The following is a 23219-nucleotide window of genomic DNA, read 5'->3' on the forward strand; positions in this document are numbered from 1 at the left end:
CTACCAAAGAGTAAACACGCACCAGATGCATACGGCGGCGCTGTGTTTGTCCGCTACAATGGCGTCTACCAAAGAGTAACTTACACACATACAAGATAATACATCGGCGTTGTGGTTGTTCCACACAAACTGTTATAAATGGACTTTTATTCAGTTTTAAGACACATTTTCATGATACATTTAGGTGGTTTTTAACTATATCTTTTAGCTGGAAGAAGGATTTTAGTCATTGGACGTCTGGATCTTAAGTTATCAGAGAAATAAACTGGACAAACGTTAGCAGCAGCTCGGCTAACAGCCCCTCCAGGAAGTCCGGTGGTCACCAAACATCGTCAGAGAAATATTGATTTTTTTAAGTGAAACAGCTTTAATTAGTATTTTAACGATTTTAATCTGCGTGTACGTTTGTTTCTGGAGAGGAGGAGACCTCTGCTGGTAAAAACATCCTGAGTGATGAACACTGGAGTAATCCTATCCCACAACAAAGACAACAACTCCCATGATCCCTTGCTACTTCACACCATCATCACACTCCGTCTTTTGTTATTGTTTTGATTGAGACGCCGAGCGGCTGAAATTACATATTGTGTGTTTAAACTGGTATCATACTGATATGAACACAGTAATTATCATCATGAGAAACTGAGGCCATATTTACCCTTTCAGAGTGCGTGCCTTTGTGTGTGTGTGTGTGTGTGTGTATGTGTGTGTGCGTGTGTGTGTGTGTGTGTGTGTGCGTGTGTGTGTGTGTGTGCGTGCGTGTGTGTGTGTGTATGTGTGTGTGCGTGTGTGTGTGTGTGTGTGCGTGCGTGTGTGTGTGTGTATGTGTGTGTGCGTGTGTGTGTGTGTGTGTGCGTGTGTGTGCGTGTGTGTGTGTGTGTGCGTGTGTACCCTGCTTGGAGCCCGTGTGGTCGGAGCTCGGTCCGGTGTTCGGGGTGTATTTGGTGTCTCGTGTGGCGGCGCTGTGACGCGTCCAATCAAACTCTTCTGTTTTGTCCTGAGAGAACAAACACAACGCCTCGTCCTCGAAACCACACTGGAACTCCCCTGAAAAACACGAAAACACACAAATATACAAAATTATACAACAGAATCAACACGATAAAATATGATGAACTAAACTCTTCACTGTTAAAGTTAAAGCCGTACAATGAGAGCTCTCTGCTGGTAAATAAAACGTGTTGATTTGTGAGGATTATTTCTTGGAACAAAGTATGACATCATCTTTATGTTACTTTATTGATCAGACACCAAATACAGAACTTCAACTGGAAATTCACCGTTTGAACCTGAGCAGAGCGAAACGTCTGTTCTGGAGGAGTTTTCATCATGTGTTGCTTCATAATATCTTCATCAATACTGTTTGTTTCTTTCAGTCACAGTGAAAAGTATAAAGTTTGTAAATAATAAAAAAAGAAAGTAATAAACCCAGAATATAAATAGTTATCAGTCCTGTGTGGACTTTATCTGTTATTTTTGGACTCTTTGTGTTTTTGTTCTCTTGAGTTTTCAGTGTTGCATTTATGTTGCCTGGTTTTAGTTTTTCCTGTGTTTCCCTTGTGTTTATGTGCTCCTCCTCTCACCAGCCCTGCATCCCAGTTTACCTGCTCCCAGTGTCTTCCCCAGTTTATCTGCTCCCAGTGTCTTCTCCAGTTAACCTGCTCCCAGTGTCTTCCCCAGTTTACCTGCTCCCAGTCTGCCCGTGTGTTGTGTCACCTGTTGTCTGTTTACTTTAGTTCCTGTTTTATTTTGAAATATTTTCTCCTTGTGTCTTGTCACCTTTACTTCCTGTGTTTAGTTGTATTTATAGTCCAGTTTTCAGTTCGGTCTGTGTCGAGTCATCTGTTCCTGTGTTTATGGTCAGTGTTCCTGTGTCTCCTGTGACTTTTGAATCAATCCGTTAAATATTCTGCATCGTCTCCTGCCTGCCGTCTCTTGTGTTTGGGTCCACCTGCTCCACTTCACCATCCTGACAACAGTAACTAGATTTACAAGCAGGTCCAGGAGGGACAATCTGACGCCTCCAACTGGTCCACGTAAAAACTACATTTATACACGACTGATTAGTTCTGCCGACTGTGTTCGGGATGAACGTAATTCCTGGATTATGTTTTCTTTCAGTTCAGGAAGTTTTACTGCGCAGGAATCGAAGGGACAAAAAACTTTGGTTCAGATTAGAGAAGGTTGTATTTTTGTTAATTTTTAAAAAGTAAACACTTCCTGCTTCAACGCTTCAATATTTCGCCTCAACAGAACCATAAAAATGTTAATCATGCTTCAGTTGCCACAAATAGACATGTGAGTGATGTCATACTGATGAAATGTTTTGCTGATGTGTTCAGTATGAATGTTATACAAATTTGCACGTACGTATATATAAAAATGTTTAGTTTTAATGTTGATTAACCCTTTCATGCGTGGCGGTCACTACAGCGGACAGCTGTTCTTATATATGCATGGGGGTTTTAATGGTATAGTTGCACATCAGCCAACACAGTGGACTCTAGTGTGTCGTCTCATACGCTGCCATCCACTGGTCAGCCTTTGTAAGCGCAACACAAATTTCTCAAAACCAAGATGGCCGCCTGCCGGCTGGAAATGCTCCTCAGCTCAGGAACATCTCGCCGATCCTTCTATAGTAACAGACCCTTGCAGGTAAATAACATTTTGTTACATCAAGTAACAACTAAAGAGTAATACAATTGTTAAAATTTCCAAGTATTGATTTTAAGTTGGGAGAAAATGACAATTAATCATCTGTCCACTAAGTTCAAATATTTTTTTTCATGCCTAAAGAGGAATAAAAACACTTAGCTTGACTGAGGTTATCATAATTCATGCATGAAAGGGTTAAAAATGTAAACAGAGCAGCATTAAGGCAGCAAATCAGTGTTTTATAAATGTAATATTGGGCCGTCATTTTAAAATAATTTCATGATGTCACACCGCCAACTAGCGGCCTCTCTGAGACTACACAGTTTAAAGAGACAGGAGCACGAGATCTGGGACAGCAAAGTATATTATATATATATATATAATATGTATATATTAAAAGCTAAATGTTGTTTTTTTCCCCACATCTGGTAATCCAAACTGGAGAACATACTGGATGTATGAACCAAATAAGGTGACATTTGAATGATGAACAGGTGAGGTGAGAGTGTGAATGAGTGTCGGCAGGTGGACGGGTCGGTACTTACTGAGATGTGGGTTAACAGGAGCTGCGGAGGGACAAAAAAACAAGAACTTTGTTAGATCATCAATAACAGTTCTCCACAGGAAACATGTTGATCAGGTTGGAACTTGAGCAGAACCTTTATGATGGTGGACAGAAACAGGAGAAGATGATAAAACAGGAAGCAGAAGATTTGTTTCAGTTTCAAACAGGAAGCAGAAAAGTGAAACATCGACAGTTCAGACTCAGCAGACGGTTTGACTCAGTCAGCTGTTTTTAATCTGATTTTCAGAGTGAAAGGTAATTACACCACATGTCACACACACACACACACACACACACACACACACACACACACACACACACACACGGTGCAGCTGTTGGAAACATGACTGTGTGAACAGCTGCTGCGTCGCTTGGCAACAAGCTCGTTATCAACCAGCACTAATTGATGACCTCTGTGTGCTGTCTGACTGTGTTTCTACATTTACATACATACTTATATACAGTTGATACATCTGTAGGTTGACTAACAACAACCTGTGCATGAAGACGATGACGTCCTCGTTCGTACGTTTTACTATAAAATCAAACAGACAGAACTCCAAACGTTAGTCCACAGCTGTCAGTCGACAGCAGCACCGGCAAGACGACCAGAACATCCGTCAGTATGCAGGATGAAGTGAGTTAAAGATACAACACGGCGGCAGAGTCATGAATTATACAGTTAGGTCTTATCAAGCAAAAACGGCTTCTCTGCCTTCAGGAAATGGTTTTTCATTTACTGAAACGAATCTGTTCCATCTCAGCAATAGAAATCCTGAAACATGGAGACGATGGAGACTTCCAGGTTAGTTATATTCATTTTTTTTAGCTGCAACCATGTCTGCTTTTTGTGGGGAGGGAAGGGCCCTCGTCCTGTCAGAGCAGCCAAATATTGCCAAATTACAATCTGGCTGAATATTTATTTCATATGGTTTGGAAAAACCAATTAAATATGTCAAACCAGAAGTGACCTGGTACTGGACCAGAGCCAGAATAAGTGTGGTGTTGATCCTTCGGCAGCAGCACAACTATCACACATGAGAGAAACTGATTCAAATATCTCAGTAACGCAGTCTGTGTAAGACGACGTAGAGCTGATAGAACAGCTCTGTATACTGGACAGGTCTCCATCTTTAATCCCGCCTACAAACCATCTCACTGCCAAAACCTCCTGGCTGGAACCTGCTGTGTAGAATTTACATATCGATGGCCGAAGAGCAAAACCTGCGATCTGAAAAATGCACTTTTTTTTTAAAATACTTTATTTTATTGTCATCGTGGCATTTCACACATTCTACTTATGTTGTACAGCCCATGTAATGACGACAATACATTTTTTTAATGATATATATAAATAATGTGTGTGAGTGTGTCACCTGGTGATACATCATACAATAAATTATACAATAAATTAAAATAATAAATAAATAAATAATGACAATTTTACAGCACTAACTTTGATTATTACAATGTTGTAGTAATTCTGAATTAATAGAAAAACGTCTTTGATCCCATTTCATATTTGAGAATCTACTTGAAGTTTTCCATAAATCCAGAGTTTATTCTTCTATCAGAAAAATGCACTTTTTTGAGAAAACTAAAAAAAACCAGAATGCTATTTGTTAAGGATACTCAATACATAATACACTGTTTTTGGACTATATTACTATATTATGTGGTATTATTTACAGTATGTTTGTATAGTTATTATGATATTGTTAACACATAATATAGTAACATGAAACTAACAGAAACGTCATATTTCCATCATGTTTTGCATCGTTTGAGTTTTGACTCTTCTGTGACGGTTTAATGGCGCCGACTGGATAATTCACATTTTCTTTAGATGTTTTTTTCCTGGAAATTTGATTAAAATTACATTTGTTTACATTTATATTACATTTGGATGGAAACATGAAAACCTAAACCTGCGGTGTTCCTGCAGAAGTGCAAAAGAAAAACAAGTTCACAGCCTCCAAATATGTTAATTTACAGTTTCACTTCAGAGACTTCATGACCTTTAACAGCTGTGTGTGAAGACAACAGCCTACAGCACTAACACACACACACACACACTAACACACACACACACACACTAACACACACACACACATGCACACTAACACACACACACACACACTAACACACACATACACACACACACACACTAACACACACTAACACACACTAACATACACACACACACACACACACACACACGCACACACACACACACTAACACACACACACATACACACACACACACACACTAACATACACACGCACACACACACACACTAACACACACACACACACACACACACACACACACACCAGTTTTACTGCCTCATCAGAATTTATCATCCATAACAAACAACATCAAAAGAAAACAACGACTTCACGTTCTGTTGTTGGTTTATTTATTTGTTTATTGACTTAATCAAATGTTTCCTCCAGATAAGTGAAGTGACTTTTATTTATTCGGCATATGAATTAGTTTTCTGCTGGACGTTGTTCGTATGCAGAGGAGGAACAAACTGTATTCATACGCTGGAAACATTTCTGTGTTATTTCAAAAACAAAGATTTTAACAGTTACGTAAAAATAAGCCTTAATGTGTAGATACATCATCAGCTGTTTGCAAACTGTTCATAATAACAGTTAAACATTAATAAAAAAATATTAGTTTAAAGAACATTATTGTAGCAAATGAGTCAAACAGGATTCATATATTATATAAATATAAATATGATGCAGATTTCTGTCGGCATGTTTGATCTGTCGTTGAATCAGCATCACTCAAGTTTTTATCTCATTACTTTCATTTTTTTTAGCATTAATTTGTGTTTTTAAGAAAATGTTCCATGTTTTAAATGACTGAATACAAATCCTGATGATTTCATATGACTGCTGATTAGGTGCCCGAATACAAATACGTTATTCAGCAAAGCACAAATCTGGGGTTTTTTTTACGAATATTTGTTTCATACAATATTGTTAAAAATATGTGTTAGGTAGAGGTCTGTCTGCATGAGGCGATGAGTAAAGTTTTAGCAGCTCAGTAATCAGCGCAGTCGTCTATGATCTGTTGACTCCAGTTAGAGACCCGGTGTGAGGACCTCCTTCATAAGAGTCACATCCACCTGCTACATGACGCACATTTCCTAATTTGGACGTCACTCCCAGAGTCGGGAGTGTTAAACAGAGATAAAGCTGAACTCCCAAGGGAACACTTCATGAACACTGATTGTAACACTTTAAATTTCTAAAATTAAAAGCGTAATAAAAACAAAAACAGGATTTTTAAGCCTCTTTCCACTTTTATTCAAATACAAATAATTTTGCTGCCTCAACAAATACAGATACAAATACAAATACTGGGATCTCTGCACATCCCTACTGCTGATGTTGGAGCTCACAGCGGTGGAATAACTTTAAGAACTAAAACTGCATCTTCCTGAACTCTGACAATGATGGATTTTCTCTCTTCAGGCTGATTTTCATAGAAATGAACTGAAACAAACGACCGGAGGAAGGAAATCAATCTAAAAAGGATTAGAAAATTCATCCTTTAAATTATCTTGACTGTGTGTGTGTGTGTGTGTGTGTGTTAGTGTGTGTGTGTGTGTGTGTGTGTGTGTTAGTGTCCTCCAGGCTCGGCTTCGCTCTGCAGCAGAGGTGGTGTGGTGTGTAATGTCACAGCGTGTTAGCAACACCAGTGTTTGCACTACAGATCTGGGACAGTGTGAAAACAGGAAGCTACACACACAGACAGACACACACACACACACACACACACACACACACACACCTCCAGATATACCAACAGCTCCAGCCATCTCTCAAACAGGATCCAGGACACTAATCTATAAATATATGTTAATATGAGTAAAAAACGAATAAGATTTAGTTGGTGATAAAGTTCAGTGATGAATCAACTACAGATCCAGTTTTCAGGAGACGCTCAGACTTTCCTCCAGCGTGTTACAGTGAAAAACATCCGATCAGACCGGACGCTTCATGTTTCAGAGACATTTCTGCTCGCTGTAGATCGGACAGCTCGTGTCTCTGACAGCTTTAGAGCTCACGGTTTCGGTCCGTGCTCGCTCTAGATTGGATGATTTACATCTCATGTGTGCCAGATACATAAAACTGTCTTGAAGGCACAAAGACAGAAATATGCAGACGCGTTCTTTTTGTTGGATTTATAAAGCCGTGCGTACCGATGATTCTGTTTCATAAATCTCATGTCGTTGTGGAACTAGGGTAACCTATTTCCACTCCCACAGTTTCTAGTGCTCATATCGTTAATACATCATCACATGGGCCTTTAAACCTTCATCAGAAATCTCATCATCATTTTTTAGATTTACAAATATCAAATGATTGAATGAATCAATAGTTTGTAGCTCAGTCTGTAGTAGCTCAGCTTTACCTCTGGGAGTGATGTCCAAATTAGGAAATATGCGTCATGTAGCAGGTGGATGTGACTCCCCTCGTTAATACCTGCTGATAGACGTCACAGCGGAGCAGAGGAGAGACACTGAGATAGTGATGTCACCGACCTGCATGCCGGTAGTTGATGTGGTTTATTTTTCTTCCCAAAAACAAATATTTTTTACAAATATTTGTTTGAAACAAATATTCGTAAAAAAAAAAAACGCACTATTTGTGCTTTGCCGAATAACGTATTTATATTCGGGCGCACCACTAGTACAAATGTCAATGTATCTGGAATAAGGATGTGCAGAGAGCCCAGTATTTGTATTTGTATCTGTATTTGTTGAGGCGGCAAAATTATTTGTATTTGTATTCGAATAAAAGTAGAAAGAGGCTTAAAAATCCTGTTTTTGTTTTCATTAAACTTTTAATTTTAGAAAATTAAAGTGTTACAATAAGTGTTCATGAAGCTCGTTCATGTGTCAGTAGCTCAGCTTTATCTCTGGGAGTGATGTCCAAATTAGGAAATATGCATCATGTAGCAGGTGGATGTGACTCCCCTCGTTAATACCTGCTGATAGACGTCACAGCGAAGCAGAGGAGAGACACTGAGATAGTGATGTCACCGACCTGCATGCCGGTACTTGACGTGGTTTATTTTTCTTCCCAAAAACAAATATTTGTAAAAAAAAACACTATTTGTGCTTTGCCAAATAATATATTTGTATTCGGGCGCACCTCTAATCTGGAAGATCTAGTTTCACCTCGGCTCTTTATTATCTGTATTTCTTCTGCGTCTCGGTGTTATGAGCTGGTGTTTCTGTGGCGTTAACTGATGAAGCTTAAACGCTGCTGATTTTATTCTTTATTTCATTCAGTTGTGCCGTCGGAGGAGGAGTTTTTCTGTGTTTTCTTTGTGTTTTTTAATTCGTTTACTGACGTGTGACAGATGTTAGCTCTGACCCGCGGAGAGGGTCATGTGACCGCGTTCACCTTCCGAGCGCTCGCTGCTGTGTTTGCTGCGAGGAGTCAATATGACGATCAGCGGGAGGAGGTGAGAGCGGCGAGGCGTTCGCTGACACTCTTCAGAACTCGACATCACAGAGCAGAGGAGTTCATGTTCACAGTGTTTCCTTCATCTTCTTCTTCTCCTGGTTTCTGTTTGCATGTCGTCGCCTCCTGCTGTGAGCTTTCACTGTCTCTGTTTGTCATCTTCTGTCTCTGTTTTTTAATGTTCTTTACTTTGACATCTCTCTCCAGTTGTGATTTTTGTTTTTTTTTTTGGATTCCCATCAGGATTTCTTTGAGGCAGCTCAACAGTTTGCATCTCTTTTATTGTCTTGTTTATTGTTACTGTTTCATACCAAATAAAGAGAAGCAGGGAAGCAGCTTGTGTGCAAACAGACAGAAACCAAACATCACTGCATGAAATAATCAAATATGTTTAGGATCATAAAACAAATCCATAATCGTTCTGGGATGAGCAATTATTGTAATTAATATATCACATATTTACCTCAGCTGCTTTATTTGAAACAGGACGACATCAGAGACAGATGTTGATTTCTTTATTTATTTTATAAGTATATTTGATATTTTTAGTAAGAAGTCTCTCAGTTTTCTGATCTGCTCCTGTTTGATGTCAGTCGCTTCTACTTTGCCGTTCTTGTGTTTGCAGCCGGGCTGCAAGGAATTTTTAATACGACAAACAAGATGAATAATGATTAAATAACTTTACAGGTTGTTTTAGGCAATTCTTGCATTCTTGTATGTAAAGTAACCCCTTACGTGCTTTTCCCTACAACGTTACTGCTTTCATTAACAGCACAGCTGTACCGGCATTTTCCTTGCAAGGGTCTTGAGGTGGGAAACTGGCGGTACAGATTTCCCTGAATATTGATCCCTGCTCCCATTCACACATGACCCCATGCAGGAAATGTTCCTGAACATTTCAGGGATAGATTGCATGTGTGAAAGGGGCTTTAGTGTGCAAACTAGGTTAAAGGGTTACAATCAATATTAATAGAAAAACAGGAAATGGAACAAAAAAGGTTAGGAACACCTGAATCAATTTCTGCAGATACTTCACATTAAAAGCCTTCAGCAGCTCAAACATAATTCTCCTCTGTCCTGGTAGGCTTTTAATGTGAAACATAAACAGGAAGTATTGACTTTGAGTGAAACAGGACAGACAGGTGAGATCCTTTTAAATGAACTTGACTCTGACTTGCAACTGGAAGAAAACAGGATACGACGATATGAAGACGACATACCGCTGTATGTGATGATGCGTTCAGTGGCGTCGCCCTCTCCGTAGCGGGTGATGGGTGTGAGGCGGACCAGGTAGGACTCAGGTTTGATGAGTTCGGTCAGGTTGTGGGTCAACAGCTCCCCCTTCTGGATGTTTCTCTCCATGGGAATCTCCTGCTCCCACCAGCGAGACTGACCCATCTGAAACACACAAAAACTCGTTTTTATCACATATGAGGACGATGCATTGAATTACATTTTGTTTTTTGATTAAATCTTTTTATTGACACACCAAAAAAAACAAAAAAAAGCAGTTTCACACATGAGGTCAAACAATGAATCACATTAATACTTTGGAGCTGCAAACAATAACAATAACCTAACTTTAAATCTTAACCAAGTCTTTTTTTGTAATCAATTGTTTTTATTTCCAAAGAAAAAAAATAACAGAATTTGTTACAATAACAACACAAAATAACAAAGTATAATAACATAATATATCCCACTATAACGTTTTTTAGGGATTCTTCAAGCAATTAAGATAAAATAAAGTTGCGTTCATTTTCTCAAATGAGCAGATTGAATACATATCTTCATAATTCATGATAATAAACTGTTAGACGATACTGACACCATTCAACTTAACAGTTGGGAGATTGCTTGAACATTTACTGTGGTAATACTTATTTAATTAGTTTGCTGAAAAATCTATTATTGGACTGGATGTTTGAGATAGTTTTCTAAATCTAACAAATACATTTCAATATTTTATTTATTCTCACATTTTCTCAAAACCTGCAGAATATAATAAATTAGAAAACATTTTGTTTTTTCTCAAATCAAAATCAAAAGTTGGTGCATTTATTTGACTGACTTTGACTGTTTTTCATGGGTTGGTAGGTGGACAGTTTATGGTTTTGTTTCTCCATTTTTTCCTTATTAATTTCATTCAATTTAACAAATAATAGTTACGATACTTATGATATGATTTTTAAGTACGATGTCAGAAATGAAGATGGATTCACCTACAGTATGTATAATGAATTGGGAATCAATATATTATTATTATTATTTTTTTCAAACTGATGACATAAATAACAATGAAAATTAACATGCAGGAAGAGGAAAATGATTACCTAAATAACATAAAAACAAATTTACACTTAAATATAGATATTGTCACCAACTCTGCAGCTCTTTTGGGCCTCTTTTAGCTCCTCCTAGCTCTGCGTGTTCCTAGACCTCAGATATTAAACTGGTGAAAACAATTTCCTTATTACTGACAGAAATGATGGACGAAACTATGAAAATAAGACCAAATTTTAATAAATCAGAATCATCTTTTAACCTGCCTTCAGACTGACTTTTACTGACAGACTAAAAACACAAAAAATGTCCTTCCAAATTCAGAGCAAATTTTGTTTCCATCCACTGCTGTTGTGTGAATATTAGCGGATAAACAGCAGGTGGCGCTAATTCTCCAGTCAGTGCCGTTAAACTGTTGTAGGAGAAGAGACACAGCGAGACGACGTCATTAAAAGCTCAAACGATGGAAAACATGATGGAAACATGACGTTTCTGTTAGTTTCACACAGATCTGATGTTTTCAGCTCTTCAGTGACGTTTGAGTCATATGATTCATGTACGTCATCATTTATTCACTATGTCAATCGATCAATTAAGTTTATTTGTCACATGTAATCATATAAGGTACAATCACACCCACCAGTTCCTTCAATCTGTGCACTAAAAAGAGTTTAAATAGAATAAAAATAGTATTAAATATACAGTCCTCTTCTTCCTCTCTCTTTGACTAACATCTCACCTCTCTCTCTCATCTCTTCCTTCCTTCCTTTCCTTGAGTCTCTCTTCATCATCATCATCCTCTTCCCTCACCTCTTTCTTGTCCTCATTCTCTCCACCTCTTCTTCTTCTTCTCATCATATTCTGTCCCATCAGCACTCTCTTCCTGCTCTCTCTCTCTCTTTTTCTGCAGCACATTTATACAGACTAGTATGAATGAAGACAGGCTGGTTGCCATGGCAACAAGCCTGAGCCTCTCAGGCTGCCGCTGCAGGACTCTCAGGTATATACGCTCACAGATTTGTTGGACTCTCTGCTGCAGTTTGATAGTAGACAACTTTTAGTGGCTGTTATTAGGGACCGAGCCCAAAAGGCAGAGGACTACTGTAAAACAGCCTAAGGACGAGGACCCTGTTGTTTTTCATGTGTTTGTTTCTTTCTTTATTATTACACCACTTAAACCCTAAGTTTGACCCCTTAAACATGCTCAAAAACTCACCAAATTTGGCACGAAGATCAGGTCTGGTGAAAAATTTTGCCCTAAAGTGCCAAAATGTGCTCACTAGCCCCACCTATGTAACTAAAATGGCCGCAATGTCGTAGAGAGATCAAACCAAAACTCAATTATTTGTCTCATCAAGACCTACAAATCATACACTGACACCCCTGACCTAAATCCAACAGGAAGTCCGCAATCTCACTTTCAAAATAAGACTTTGCCCCAATTTTGGACTCCAAACAAACGCTATCTCCCCTGAGGGCGTTAATGGTATCAGCTTCAAACTTTAATACATGACTTATGACACTGTGCTGAAAAAAAAGTTGTTAAAAACTTTGTAATAACTCAAACAGTTTGGATTTTATAAGTCCTGAAAGTTGCAGCGCCACATCACCCTTACAATGTAAACCAATGGGGAGGCAATCTATGGGCATGAACTTTGTGTCAAACAGGCTTCTGATGTCTAAACTATAAGTCTGACCACTTTCAAACCTGTATCAATGGATTCGCAACCCAATTTCCTACAAAAATATGATTTTTAATGTAAGATTTGGCCAAAGTCATGGGATTTATGAGGATATTTCACAAGAAGCGTACTCTAAAATCCTCCTCTCCAACTGCTCCTGGTGATGTCACTCCCTCAGTGCTGTGAAACATTCCGCAATACACACTCATTATAAAACCACAGGAGGAGCAAGAAAAGACTTTAAAACTCACACTCTAATATCTCAAAAACAGTAAAAGATAGAAAAAACATGTAAATTCAAGATTTGTAGGTCAAAGTCTCGTGGCTCATTTAAAGTTCAAATGAAGTTTGAATCTAAAACTATGTGGAAGCAGTAAATGTTCAAAAAGGTGTGGGTTCACTCACACTCTCCATTTATTTTTCTGTGTCCAGCTGCAGTTACTTATTGTCTCTACACACCTGACAGTACACATTTCAATCAAACTTTCAAAATAAAAGCACAACACACTTGTAAGAAATATCCCTCATTTTTAAAAAGCAAAATGATCTGATCCTGACAGGCCAGAGCGCGAGGTCCCGACCAACACTGCTTGCAGCTTTAATTGTTTGTAATTGTTAGTAATTGTTTTGCAGGTTAGACACTGAAACTGTTAATAAACATGAATATTAAAATATCTAAGATTTGAAAAGTATTATTTTAGCAGATTTATTAAACAGCGTTTGTATAAATTTAAAATAAACTAATCTTTTCTGCCTTTAAAAGAACCTGTTGACATTTAAATATGATTCAAGACCGAAGCAGCATCACTGGTATATTTTTCTCAGATCCTGATTCCATCAAGTAAAAAAAATCTGATTGGTCAACGAAAAGAAAGAAAACTGTTAACTGTTTGAAACTGGAATAATCCCCGCTGTAGTTTAATGTCAGAATCATAGACTGTATATAAATACGGACGTCATGACAGTTCCCCAAAAGTGAAGCCAAAACATCTGGATCGCCCCCTGGTGGCTGCTGCAGTATAGGTCATAAGTCCCGCCCCCTCCATGTTAGCGGATGGGACATGAGCCAAACCAAAAAAAAAATCAAAATACATGTCAAATAAATTTTTCCCAAAGATGGTTTCTGTCATTTTAGGTCGTTCTTAGCACGCTGATGTTTGTTCAAGTGCTCATTTTTCTCATAAGTTTGTTTTCGATTAGTTATTTGACGAAATAAAAAAGGGGGTGTGACGTCATGATTGACAGCTGCTCTCAGGAGGCAGGACGTCTGAGGGGGCGTGTCCTGCGAGCCGTCACCCTGCTGACCGACTCTGGCCCCAAATGACATCACACAAGCAAGATGGCCGCTCCCAGAAACGAAATGCTATTTTTGCATAGCGGCAGGAAGTGGACATGTGTCGTCAATATTTATATACAGTCAACGGTCAGAATGTTTCTGGTCAGTTCCTTTAACGCTGCTCTGGTAAATATCGTTTTTTGGCAGTTAATAGTCCATGTCCATGACTTTTGCTTTTAGTTGAATTATGAAAAGAAACAAAATGTTCCAGCTTCATCTGGTCTGGATGGTAACCTAAAAATATAATATAAGTACATTTTAAGCTGTGATTATAAACAGTTTGAGATCAGTCTGGTGTTATTCTATATTTTTCCTATACTCACACCAACAATACCTTCCTCCTTTCTAACTTCTAAAAGCTCACAAATATATAGTTTGGTTTGGATCAAAACATGAGATTTGTTGACGAGAAGAAAAATATAGAAAATCACCAGCCATGTCCTTTAAGACATATCATGGTTGGACTTCCTGTCAGTGACCTTGTTCAGTCTCGTCCCCGTGTGGCTCACCAGCTTTCATTCTGACATTAAAGTCTGTTTGAACCAGAGCAGAAGGTGCGGAAGCCTGTTTCTGCCAGGAGAAGCCAAAAATAGATGAAAAGTTAGGAGTGAACTTCCTGTCTCTTCCTGCAGTCCCTCGTTGGTTTCAGTCTAAACATGAGATACGTTGACGATAATTTGTTTTCCGTACTGACCTGCCTGATGCCGAGCCTGTAGGCCAGGATGCGGTCCACGGCGTTGGGCTCCATCTGCGTCCACTGCAGCCTGAAGCCGTAGACTCGCGGTCGGTTCTGCCACAGAGCGCTGTAGGTGTCGTAGTAAAACTCTGGAGCGTAGGCCTTCCCTGAGGAGACAGAGGGGTCAGAGGTCACGCAGAGCAGGAGGCAGCTTCAGTTCAGACTGTAATATTCTCAGTGTTCCCTCTGTTTTTTTATTCATTCATTTTTTCATGTGTGAATCTTTTTTTTATTCTTTCTATTTATTTATTGGTGCAATATAACATAACAAAAAGACATAGAAGCATAAATCTAGTGTCAGAACATACAGACGTTAAGATGGGACAGCAAAACATTGAACTAGGAGGCTGAGTTTAACCAGTTTGTCAGTACATGTTGCTGCTGTACGTGTACTGACAAATATTTCTCCAATTTTAGCATCATTTCCAGAAATAATGGAAGCATTATTAAATAAGCTGTTAAGTACTATAATTTATTTGGTTGTGTTGTTGGTGGAATTTTTTAGTATTTTTCTTGTCTGATAAACGTGAGCTTTAGATGTTATGGGGTTTTTTTTCTGTCTTTGTTGGTTTGCACAACCTGCAGGATCAAATTTGAAAAGTTTACAATAATGATTAAATATTTGTGCACCAAAATTATGAATAAAAACATTTTCTTTGGTTTTTTTTGTCTCTTGTGGAATCTGTCCAGTCTGTATGTGTCCAGGTTTTGGAGGTTTCTGTTTGTAAGATCTGAGTTTGTGGTGACGGGAAGAAAAGAAATGATGAAAGAGCAAAACGACAGAAGAAGAAGAAGAGTCGGTGTGTGTGTGTTAATCTCAGAGGCAGCAGGATTATTAAACTCAACTTAATATGACAGTAAACAGTCAGTGTGTGTGTGTGTTTGTGTGCAGTACATTAGTGTAATCACATGTTTGTATGTCTGACTTTCAGCTCACACACACACACACACTGTAACACGGTCAGTGTGTGGGTGCTGATCTGCAGGTTGGAGGATTAATCCTCTTCTGAAGAAGAAGAAGAAGAAGTCACCCGATTGGACAAAAACCTCCAACATGGACGACCTGATAATACAAAGCTGAGCCCTGATTGGCTGATTCAGTCGTATCCACAACTACTCAGAATTCATTTCAGTAGTTCTGAAAAAATGATCTTAATTTAACCTCCACTTACAAGCTATTTCTGGTGCTTTCAGCTGCATCTCACAGGCTGATGGATGGAGTCTGTCAGTTTGTCATTTAATCTGCATTTAATCTGGTGCTGTGTCGCAAATCACATATTTCTGTACTTACACTTAACGTTTTGAGTGCATAAGTGCGTTCACACTGAGAAGTATGGTGAAATGCACTGTGAGAAGCCGGATGGTGCACTCAAAACGGTCAAAAAGTTGAGTGTGAAACGATGGACACTTCTCGCCCTCAATGGTCGCCATCTTGGCTACGTAGCGGAAGGGGAGGGACCACTTTTCAAACTGGAAATGGCGGCCGGGTGCGTTGTAATAACGGTGAACATCGCCGCATTATACAAATGTAAGTTATACATGTGTTTTTAGCATTAAGCACCGCTATACTGTTGTCGGATATAAGCCATCAGTATGTTTTTTGGGCCAACGATAACATGAATGCTAATGCTTGCTAATGCTAATTTGCAATCGTCATTACCAGTAAGTGCACAGCGGCCATGTTTGATTTGAGACGACACAACCCTGTCAAAATTCACGCACTACGCCAGTAATATATAGTGTACACAGTGTACTACATGAAAGTGTACTAACAGAAGTACGTGATTTGAGACACAGCTCGGGGTTTTTGTTCTCTGACTTTAGACTGTAAAGGACTCCTCCACAGATTTATGATTTCACTCCTTTAACACTGTCGGACTCACGATGTAATATTAACATTCAAAAAGTAATGGAGGCATTAAAAAAAGTAACATCAGAAATAGAAAGAGTAACGTTAACATTAAACAGAATAATATTAGCATTAGTGAGTCTGATGATGTTTTAGGAAACAACAGAGAACACTAAAGTAACTAAATACCAGAGTCGGACAGTTTTCACACCAGCCTGAACAAACTAGTTTCAAAGCATCTCAACTGTTGGAGCCATATTTGTGTTGGTTGCAAATTATATTCTCATGATTTGCCAGTTTATTGAGGTGATGTAAATCATTTCTTTTGACTGATAAATTGATGTGAACTTAATATTTTGAGCAGTTATTTTTGAATTTATTGTGATTGATCGGATGAAGACGATCAGCTGTGATAGAAGGAAGGGAGGGGGACTGAGTCTCGGCTTCTTCTGCAAACATGTAGGAAACATGTCGGCACAGTCTTTGACCTCATGTTAGACTGAGACATGTTCTTGTTATTTTTGGTTGAATAAATCAGCCAAATGAAGTTTCAAAGAACAGCAGACTGTACCGACTGTACTATGAGTATTAGTTTGGGTGAAACTAAATGTCCATTCAGTCTGAATATCAGAGATTTTACTCTGACTGATGGAAACATGAATTAATAATATAAACATTTCTGCTGCTTCGACTCAGAGAGAAAAAAAAAGTCAAGTTGATTTTCTTGTTTCAGCCCTGTGAAGGTGTGAGGATCAGTCTGGCAGGTCGTCAGGTTGGAGTTTGGTCTCACAGTTTCAGTTCAGCTGTCAGTTTTATTCTGACACTCCGCTGTCGTTTGATTGGCTGCCGCAGGATGAGCGAGGTTTAAAATGCCACCGGCGTGTTCACACCTGATTAACAACACAGACTTCACCTCAGCTAACGACAAGCCAGACATAATCGCCGTCATTTTTCCATCAGCTCTCCATCCTGAGCTTACAACTTCCCCCTCTGTAGACGCTTTCTGCTTCTGCTTGCAGAACGCGGCGCCGCACGGCAGCCGGCCGTGATAAGAGGCTTAAACGCAGGCCGCCGGTCTTACAGGAAGTGTCTCACAGCGCGCTGACAGGGCGTCTCTGTGGGGGGGGGGGGGGGGGGGGGGGGGCGCTTTCATCAGGAGAGGACGGAGATACACGTCCACTCTGCCAGCACTTCCTGTGTGACGGCTGGCGTTCACAGAGCAGCTCAAAGCGTCCTGAAGTGACGACTTAAAACAAGGATTTAAACCCACAGAGGGACGCGCCCGCCAGACTTCTCCCTCACGACACTGATTTCAGCACCCAAACTCCAATCCAGTGTCAGTGCTCTTTTCCCCAAAGATATACTATAAAGTATAAGTAAAGAGCCATTAACTGTAAATTCATCAACAATATTCTTCAAAAATGTGAAATGCATGTAAAATTTCGCCACACATTGTATCTAAATTTATGTTTTTTTTTTTTTTTTTTTTACAATGTGTGGTGGATTACGTGTCTGCAGCAAGAAAGGAAATTAATCAAAAAACTAATGGATGATTTGAAAAATGATCAGCATGAAACTAAAGTAAATTAAATTAACAGTTAATGTACTAAAATCTTAAGAGAAAAAACCAGGATGACTCTTTAAATAATGTGGAAAAGGTGACAGAAGTCAACAATATGAAACAGAAGTGCAAATGTACAAGATAAAGGTTGATTTTTGTCTCATTAAATATTCCAAATGTCTGTTCAGTTGTAATCTTTTCGCCTTAAAGACCTAATCTGTTAATTTAACAACAGAGAGGAGGCAGCCGGGTAGAAAAGGCAGGAAGTTTTCTGATCTTACGAGAGAGAGAGAGAGCCGAGTGTTTGTCGTCAGTATGAGTACAGATAACAGATGTGTGAGAGGTTTCCTGAAGCTCTGCACATTATTTATGACGCTGCAAAAATCCCCCCGAGGAAACTCTCCACGATTCTCTGCTTCTGTCTGCCAGCACACAGGATTTAAAGATGAGATAAACTCTAATTAACCGCCATGTTCTCATCCTGAAGATGTAAACATTTAGAGCTGGAAAGCAGCTAATAGTCCCCGTCAGACCTCAGGCCTGTTAGCAAAACATCACCAACAGCTGCAGGACCGGATCAGACTGAGTTTAACTGGTTTACTGCGACTAGGCAGCTGTTTGACTGGGGAGGGAAGGCAGAGCTGCTTTCAAGTGTTCTGAGGCAAGTCCAAGTCCAAGTCGCATATATATGAACAAATTGCAAGTCTCAAGTTAAGTCTCAAGTCTGCAGTCTATGTTAGGTGTGAAGGGAATTACAGATACTACTGCACACGTCTGAATACAGTTACTGCACATGTAACCATGTTTTAATTTCCACTATGTTTAATTATTCTGAATCTTAACATGTAACTTTTAATTGAGAGAGCTTTATCCTGATTATATAGTAAAGTACTATCAATGTGACAGAAGGGTTCATGATGTCTTTGGAAGTGTGAGCAGCGAGTTTATAAACTGCTAACTGTTAAGAAAGACCGAGACTAAAGTGGAGATAAAGAAGAGCGAGAGTCAGCAGGTGTGCGGAGGCAGAAGCACCTCCAGGAAAGAAACACGATAAGTGACGAGCTAGCTGTTGTGTTTTAATTGCTTCTGAGAATGACAGAATGCTTTGTAGCTTTCATGACGGGTGACTATATATCTGTGTGCTTCGCTTTGCCTTTTAGCTCTTTGTCTAACACGGTCGCTGAGCTTTATTAAAGTGTGACAAGATGTAATTGTGATATTTGTCTCGTTCCTCTTTGTCAGAGTGGAATTGCAAAATTGCCACAATAATTCGGGGGCTCGTCCAGGATGCCTAACTCATACTTTCCTCATTCCACCTTCACACGGGTTGATCTGCGTGCAGCTGGTGAGAGAGAGAAAGTCTACCTTCCCTGAGGACGGCTCGTAATCGACTCCCTGGCTGAGAAGAGACTGACTGTGGGGTCTTGGGGGGGAGACTGTGTGATACAGCATCCCACTGGAAAGAAGATACAATACTGGAGACCACAAAAGACGCTGAGAGGTAAATATAGTGACATTCCCACTGACAAATGAAATAATAATATTAATGAATGTCAGGTCTAGATCTGTGTTTGCTGGGTGAGTGACTATAGAATAACACCGTTGACTGAAAAGTCTGATCTGATGGGTTGTGCAAACTTTACGTGTGAGAAACATGGATGTAGTTTTCCTGAAAATGGTAATTTGAGTCAGAAACAGAGACTACAATTTTAATTTCGAATAAAGGGAAAAAAAAGAAAAGTGAAGCAATAAATGTTGAAGGAACGACATTTACAACAAATAATGTTTTAAGGAAACTAGAAAGAAACGAAAGCCAATGACTCATCTAATGTATGGAAGATAAATACAGACAGCAAAGTTGTCTGTCTGGCTGGTGTGTGTGTGTATGTGTGTGTGTGTGTGTGTGTGTGTGTGTGTGTGTGTGTGTGTGTGTGTGTGTGTGAGACAGGCAATTCAAAGTGCTTTATATAAAACATTAAAAGCAAGACAAAGTGCAAAAGAAACACATTATAAAAGGATGTTTAATACAATAGAAAATAGTATTAAAGAGTTAGAGAGAATAGTAAATAAAAATAAATGAATTCTACAGGACTGAAATATACAAATGTTATTTAAGAGCTGGGTGTGCAAAAGAGCAAATGTCCAGATTTAGTTTTATATAACAATGCAATGGATTTAGCCTTTTTTTTTATTTATGCATTTATGATGTGGAAAACTGAGTCAGACACAGACAGTGAAGTGGTGAACAGGGGAACAAGATTGAGGGGGGGGGGAATTAAATACTGTCCTCAGCTCTCATATTCACAGAAAGAACTGGCTCTCCTCCCGGCCTCGGCCACACATCAGAGACGCCAACTCTCACCACCTGTTATCCGTGTCGACATAGATCTCCCTTCCAACCTAAACCCGGAGATCCCAGTACAGGTGGAGATGGCCGCAGTGGGACCCGACATGCCAAACCAGGCGTCTGCTCCACCTCCAAATCAGCAGAACGACTTCCCCTGTCACCATGAGACGGGGAGCAATAAAAGACTGCAAACAATGGCCGATTAACTGGTCAGATTGAAAGAAATCTTCAAGAAAAACAGCAGTATGACGCCACCAGTTAATGCACCTAATGACTCCCTATATGAACAACAACTAAAGTACTGTTTCCTTGAAGGCATGGATGAGCTAATTAACTACCAGGTTTGCCAACATTGCGTAGGCTGGGACAGGGGACGCCTGTCATTCTTCCAAGATCATGCTATCCGTGCTGAGCAGAAACTGAGAATGTCAGAGAAAAAAAAAAAGAACAACAGAGCAAAACTCGACCGAATGACAAGCTCCAGCCGGCACAGCTCCAATCCCTGCAAGGACCGAACAGAGGGAGAGGCGGTTGAGGTCTGAGCAGAAGCTTGAGCAATGTAGGCCCTCAGGACGACAGATGCTGGAATTGTGGAGACCCTGACCACTGATCAAGAGACTGAGGAGAAAAAGGGGACCCACTGGACCCCCACATGGTTTGACTGGCACTCACCCGAGATGCTGCAGAGAGAATGAGGCATGGCGGGTGCACACACCGACACACAGATACAAAGAAGTGGTTAAATGTATAATATGTAATTATTCCACATTAAAATGTGTAAAAACAACTAGACCTATGTTATATATGTTGTTGAGTTGTGTACTTACATTATCCCAAATGTTTCCAACAATGTTCAAACCCAGAGAAATCTGTAATTTAATCAAAGTAACGGACCGTTTCATTTGGTCGCCTGTCGATGACGTCATACCTCCTCTACCAAAGAGTAAACACGCACCAGATGCATACGGCGGCGCTGTGTTTGTCCGCTACAATGGCGTCTACCAAAGAGTAACTTACACACATACAAGATAATACATCGGCGTTGTGGTTGTTCCACACAAACTGTTATAAATGGACTTTTATTCAGTTTTAAGACACATTTTCATGATAAATTTAGGTGGTTTTTAACTATATCTTTTAGCCGGAAGAAGGATTTTAATCATTGGACGTCTGGATCTTAAGTTATCAGAGAAATAAACTGGACAAACGTTAGCAGCAGCTCGGCTAACAGCCCCTCCAGGAAGTCCAGTGGTCACCAAACATCGTCAGAGGAATATTGATTTTTTTTTAGATGAAACAGCTTTAATTAGTATTTTAACGATTTTAATCTGTGTGTATGTTTGTTTCTGGAGAGGAGGAGACCTCTGCGGGTAATTCAGCTCCCGGGAGAAACCGGCCGAACGTCTGGATCTAAAGTTATAAGAGAAACAAACCGAACAAGTGTTAGCAGCAGCTCGGCTAACAGCCCGTACCGGACGTCCGGTGGTCGCCGTACATCGTCAGAGAAACACTGATTTTTTAGGTGAAACAGTTTTATTCAGTGTTTTTACCTGTAATCTCCGGGTCTGTTTGTTCTGGAGAGGAGGAGACCTCTGCGGGTAAAAACATCCCGAATGATGAACACTGGAGTAATCCTATCCCGGTGAAGCTGGTTATTTAACGACGAAGACAACAACTCCCATGATCCCTTGCTACTTCACACCGTCATCACACTCCGTCTTTTGTTATTGTTTTGATTGAGACCTCTAACGGCTGAAATTACATATTGTGCGTTTAATATAACAAAAATAAGTGGCTTTGAGGTTTTACCTGACATTACTCTACAGATAGCACGAAAAAATATAAAATTTCTGGTTGACGCTACTATTTCTATTATAAAACAAGATGAATTTAAAACTCCTTCTAAATTTAGAGGTAAGTACATTCATACAGTGGGAGAAACAGGCACCACAGTAAAAGAAACATGCACTACGACACTGTCTGTACTCACAGAAGATGGAAACATTCCTTCAATGCTGCCCTGTAAACCTGTTAACTCGAGACCTAATGTGTGCTCTAGGCTTGGTCCTGTGTTGTTTAGAGGAAGGAGTTAAACTCACTAAAGTATCAGACTTCCCAGGTCAATATGTGTGATTAAAGCAAGACACGCCACTGTACATGTACCAATGGGACCTGTTACCCTCAGGGCCCAGGTCAATAACCTCAGAAATGCGTGAAAAATAACACACATATAACATCACAGCACAAGTTCATGCAGGCAGGTGTTCACAAGATTGTACATGGGAGGACAGGGGAGAAAGAGCTCAATATTCAGCTTGAATGAAAACATACACACACCCATTTCAGAGCACTTTTGTGGGAAAACAAACTGTTAAATTTAAAGAAAAGGTTTGGGGACATTTTTCTCAGTTAATCATTAACTCGCCAGAGTTGCAAAAAGTGCCACAAAAGCTATGGGCTAAAGATAAGTATGATGTGGGATTAGTTTAAGGGGCTGAACCTATCCATGTGACACTGAAACGCACATATCTTCCATGTCAGGCACGATACCCACTCCAACCAGAGACAGTAGAAGGGATAACACCAGTTTTTGCCTTTTAAAATCCAGAGTCATCGTTTCATGTTCACACTCACCAGTATGAACGCCTATTTTTCCTGTTAAAAAGAGAAGGCCAGTGTCCCAGTACACCCAGACTCTCAGTTTTGGTTTGC

The 23219-nt window shown here is 39.6% G+C and overlaps 1 protein-coding gene across 1 annotated transcript in view; it reads right to left on the reverse strand.

Annotated features, from left to right (window-relative positions):
- The window catches only part of mdga2a (MAM domain containing glycosylphosphatidylinositol anchor 2a), a 131138-nt gene that overhangs the window by 12902 nt on the left and 95017 nt on the right, over positions 1-23219 (reverse strand). Inside the window, exons 10-13 of the mRNA XM_044375625.1 lie at positions 14709-14857; positions 9934-10111; positions 3201-3221; positions 892-1047 (exon numbers count right to left, since the gene is read on the reverse strand). Of these exons, the coding sequence (XP_044231560.1) occupies positions 892-1047; positions 3201-3221; positions 9934-10111; positions 14709-14857 (504 nt within the window). The remainder of the gene's footprint in view (positions 1-891; positions 1048-3200; positions 3222-9933; positions 10112-14708; positions 14858-23219) is intronic.

This window comes from Thunnus albacares, chromosome 15 (assembly GCF_914725855.1).
Source record: "Thunnus albacares chromosome 15, fThuAlb1.1, whole genome shotgun sequence".
Lineage (NCBI taxonomy): Eukaryota > Metazoa > Chordata > Actinopteri > Scombriformes > Scombridae > Thunnus > Thunnus albacares.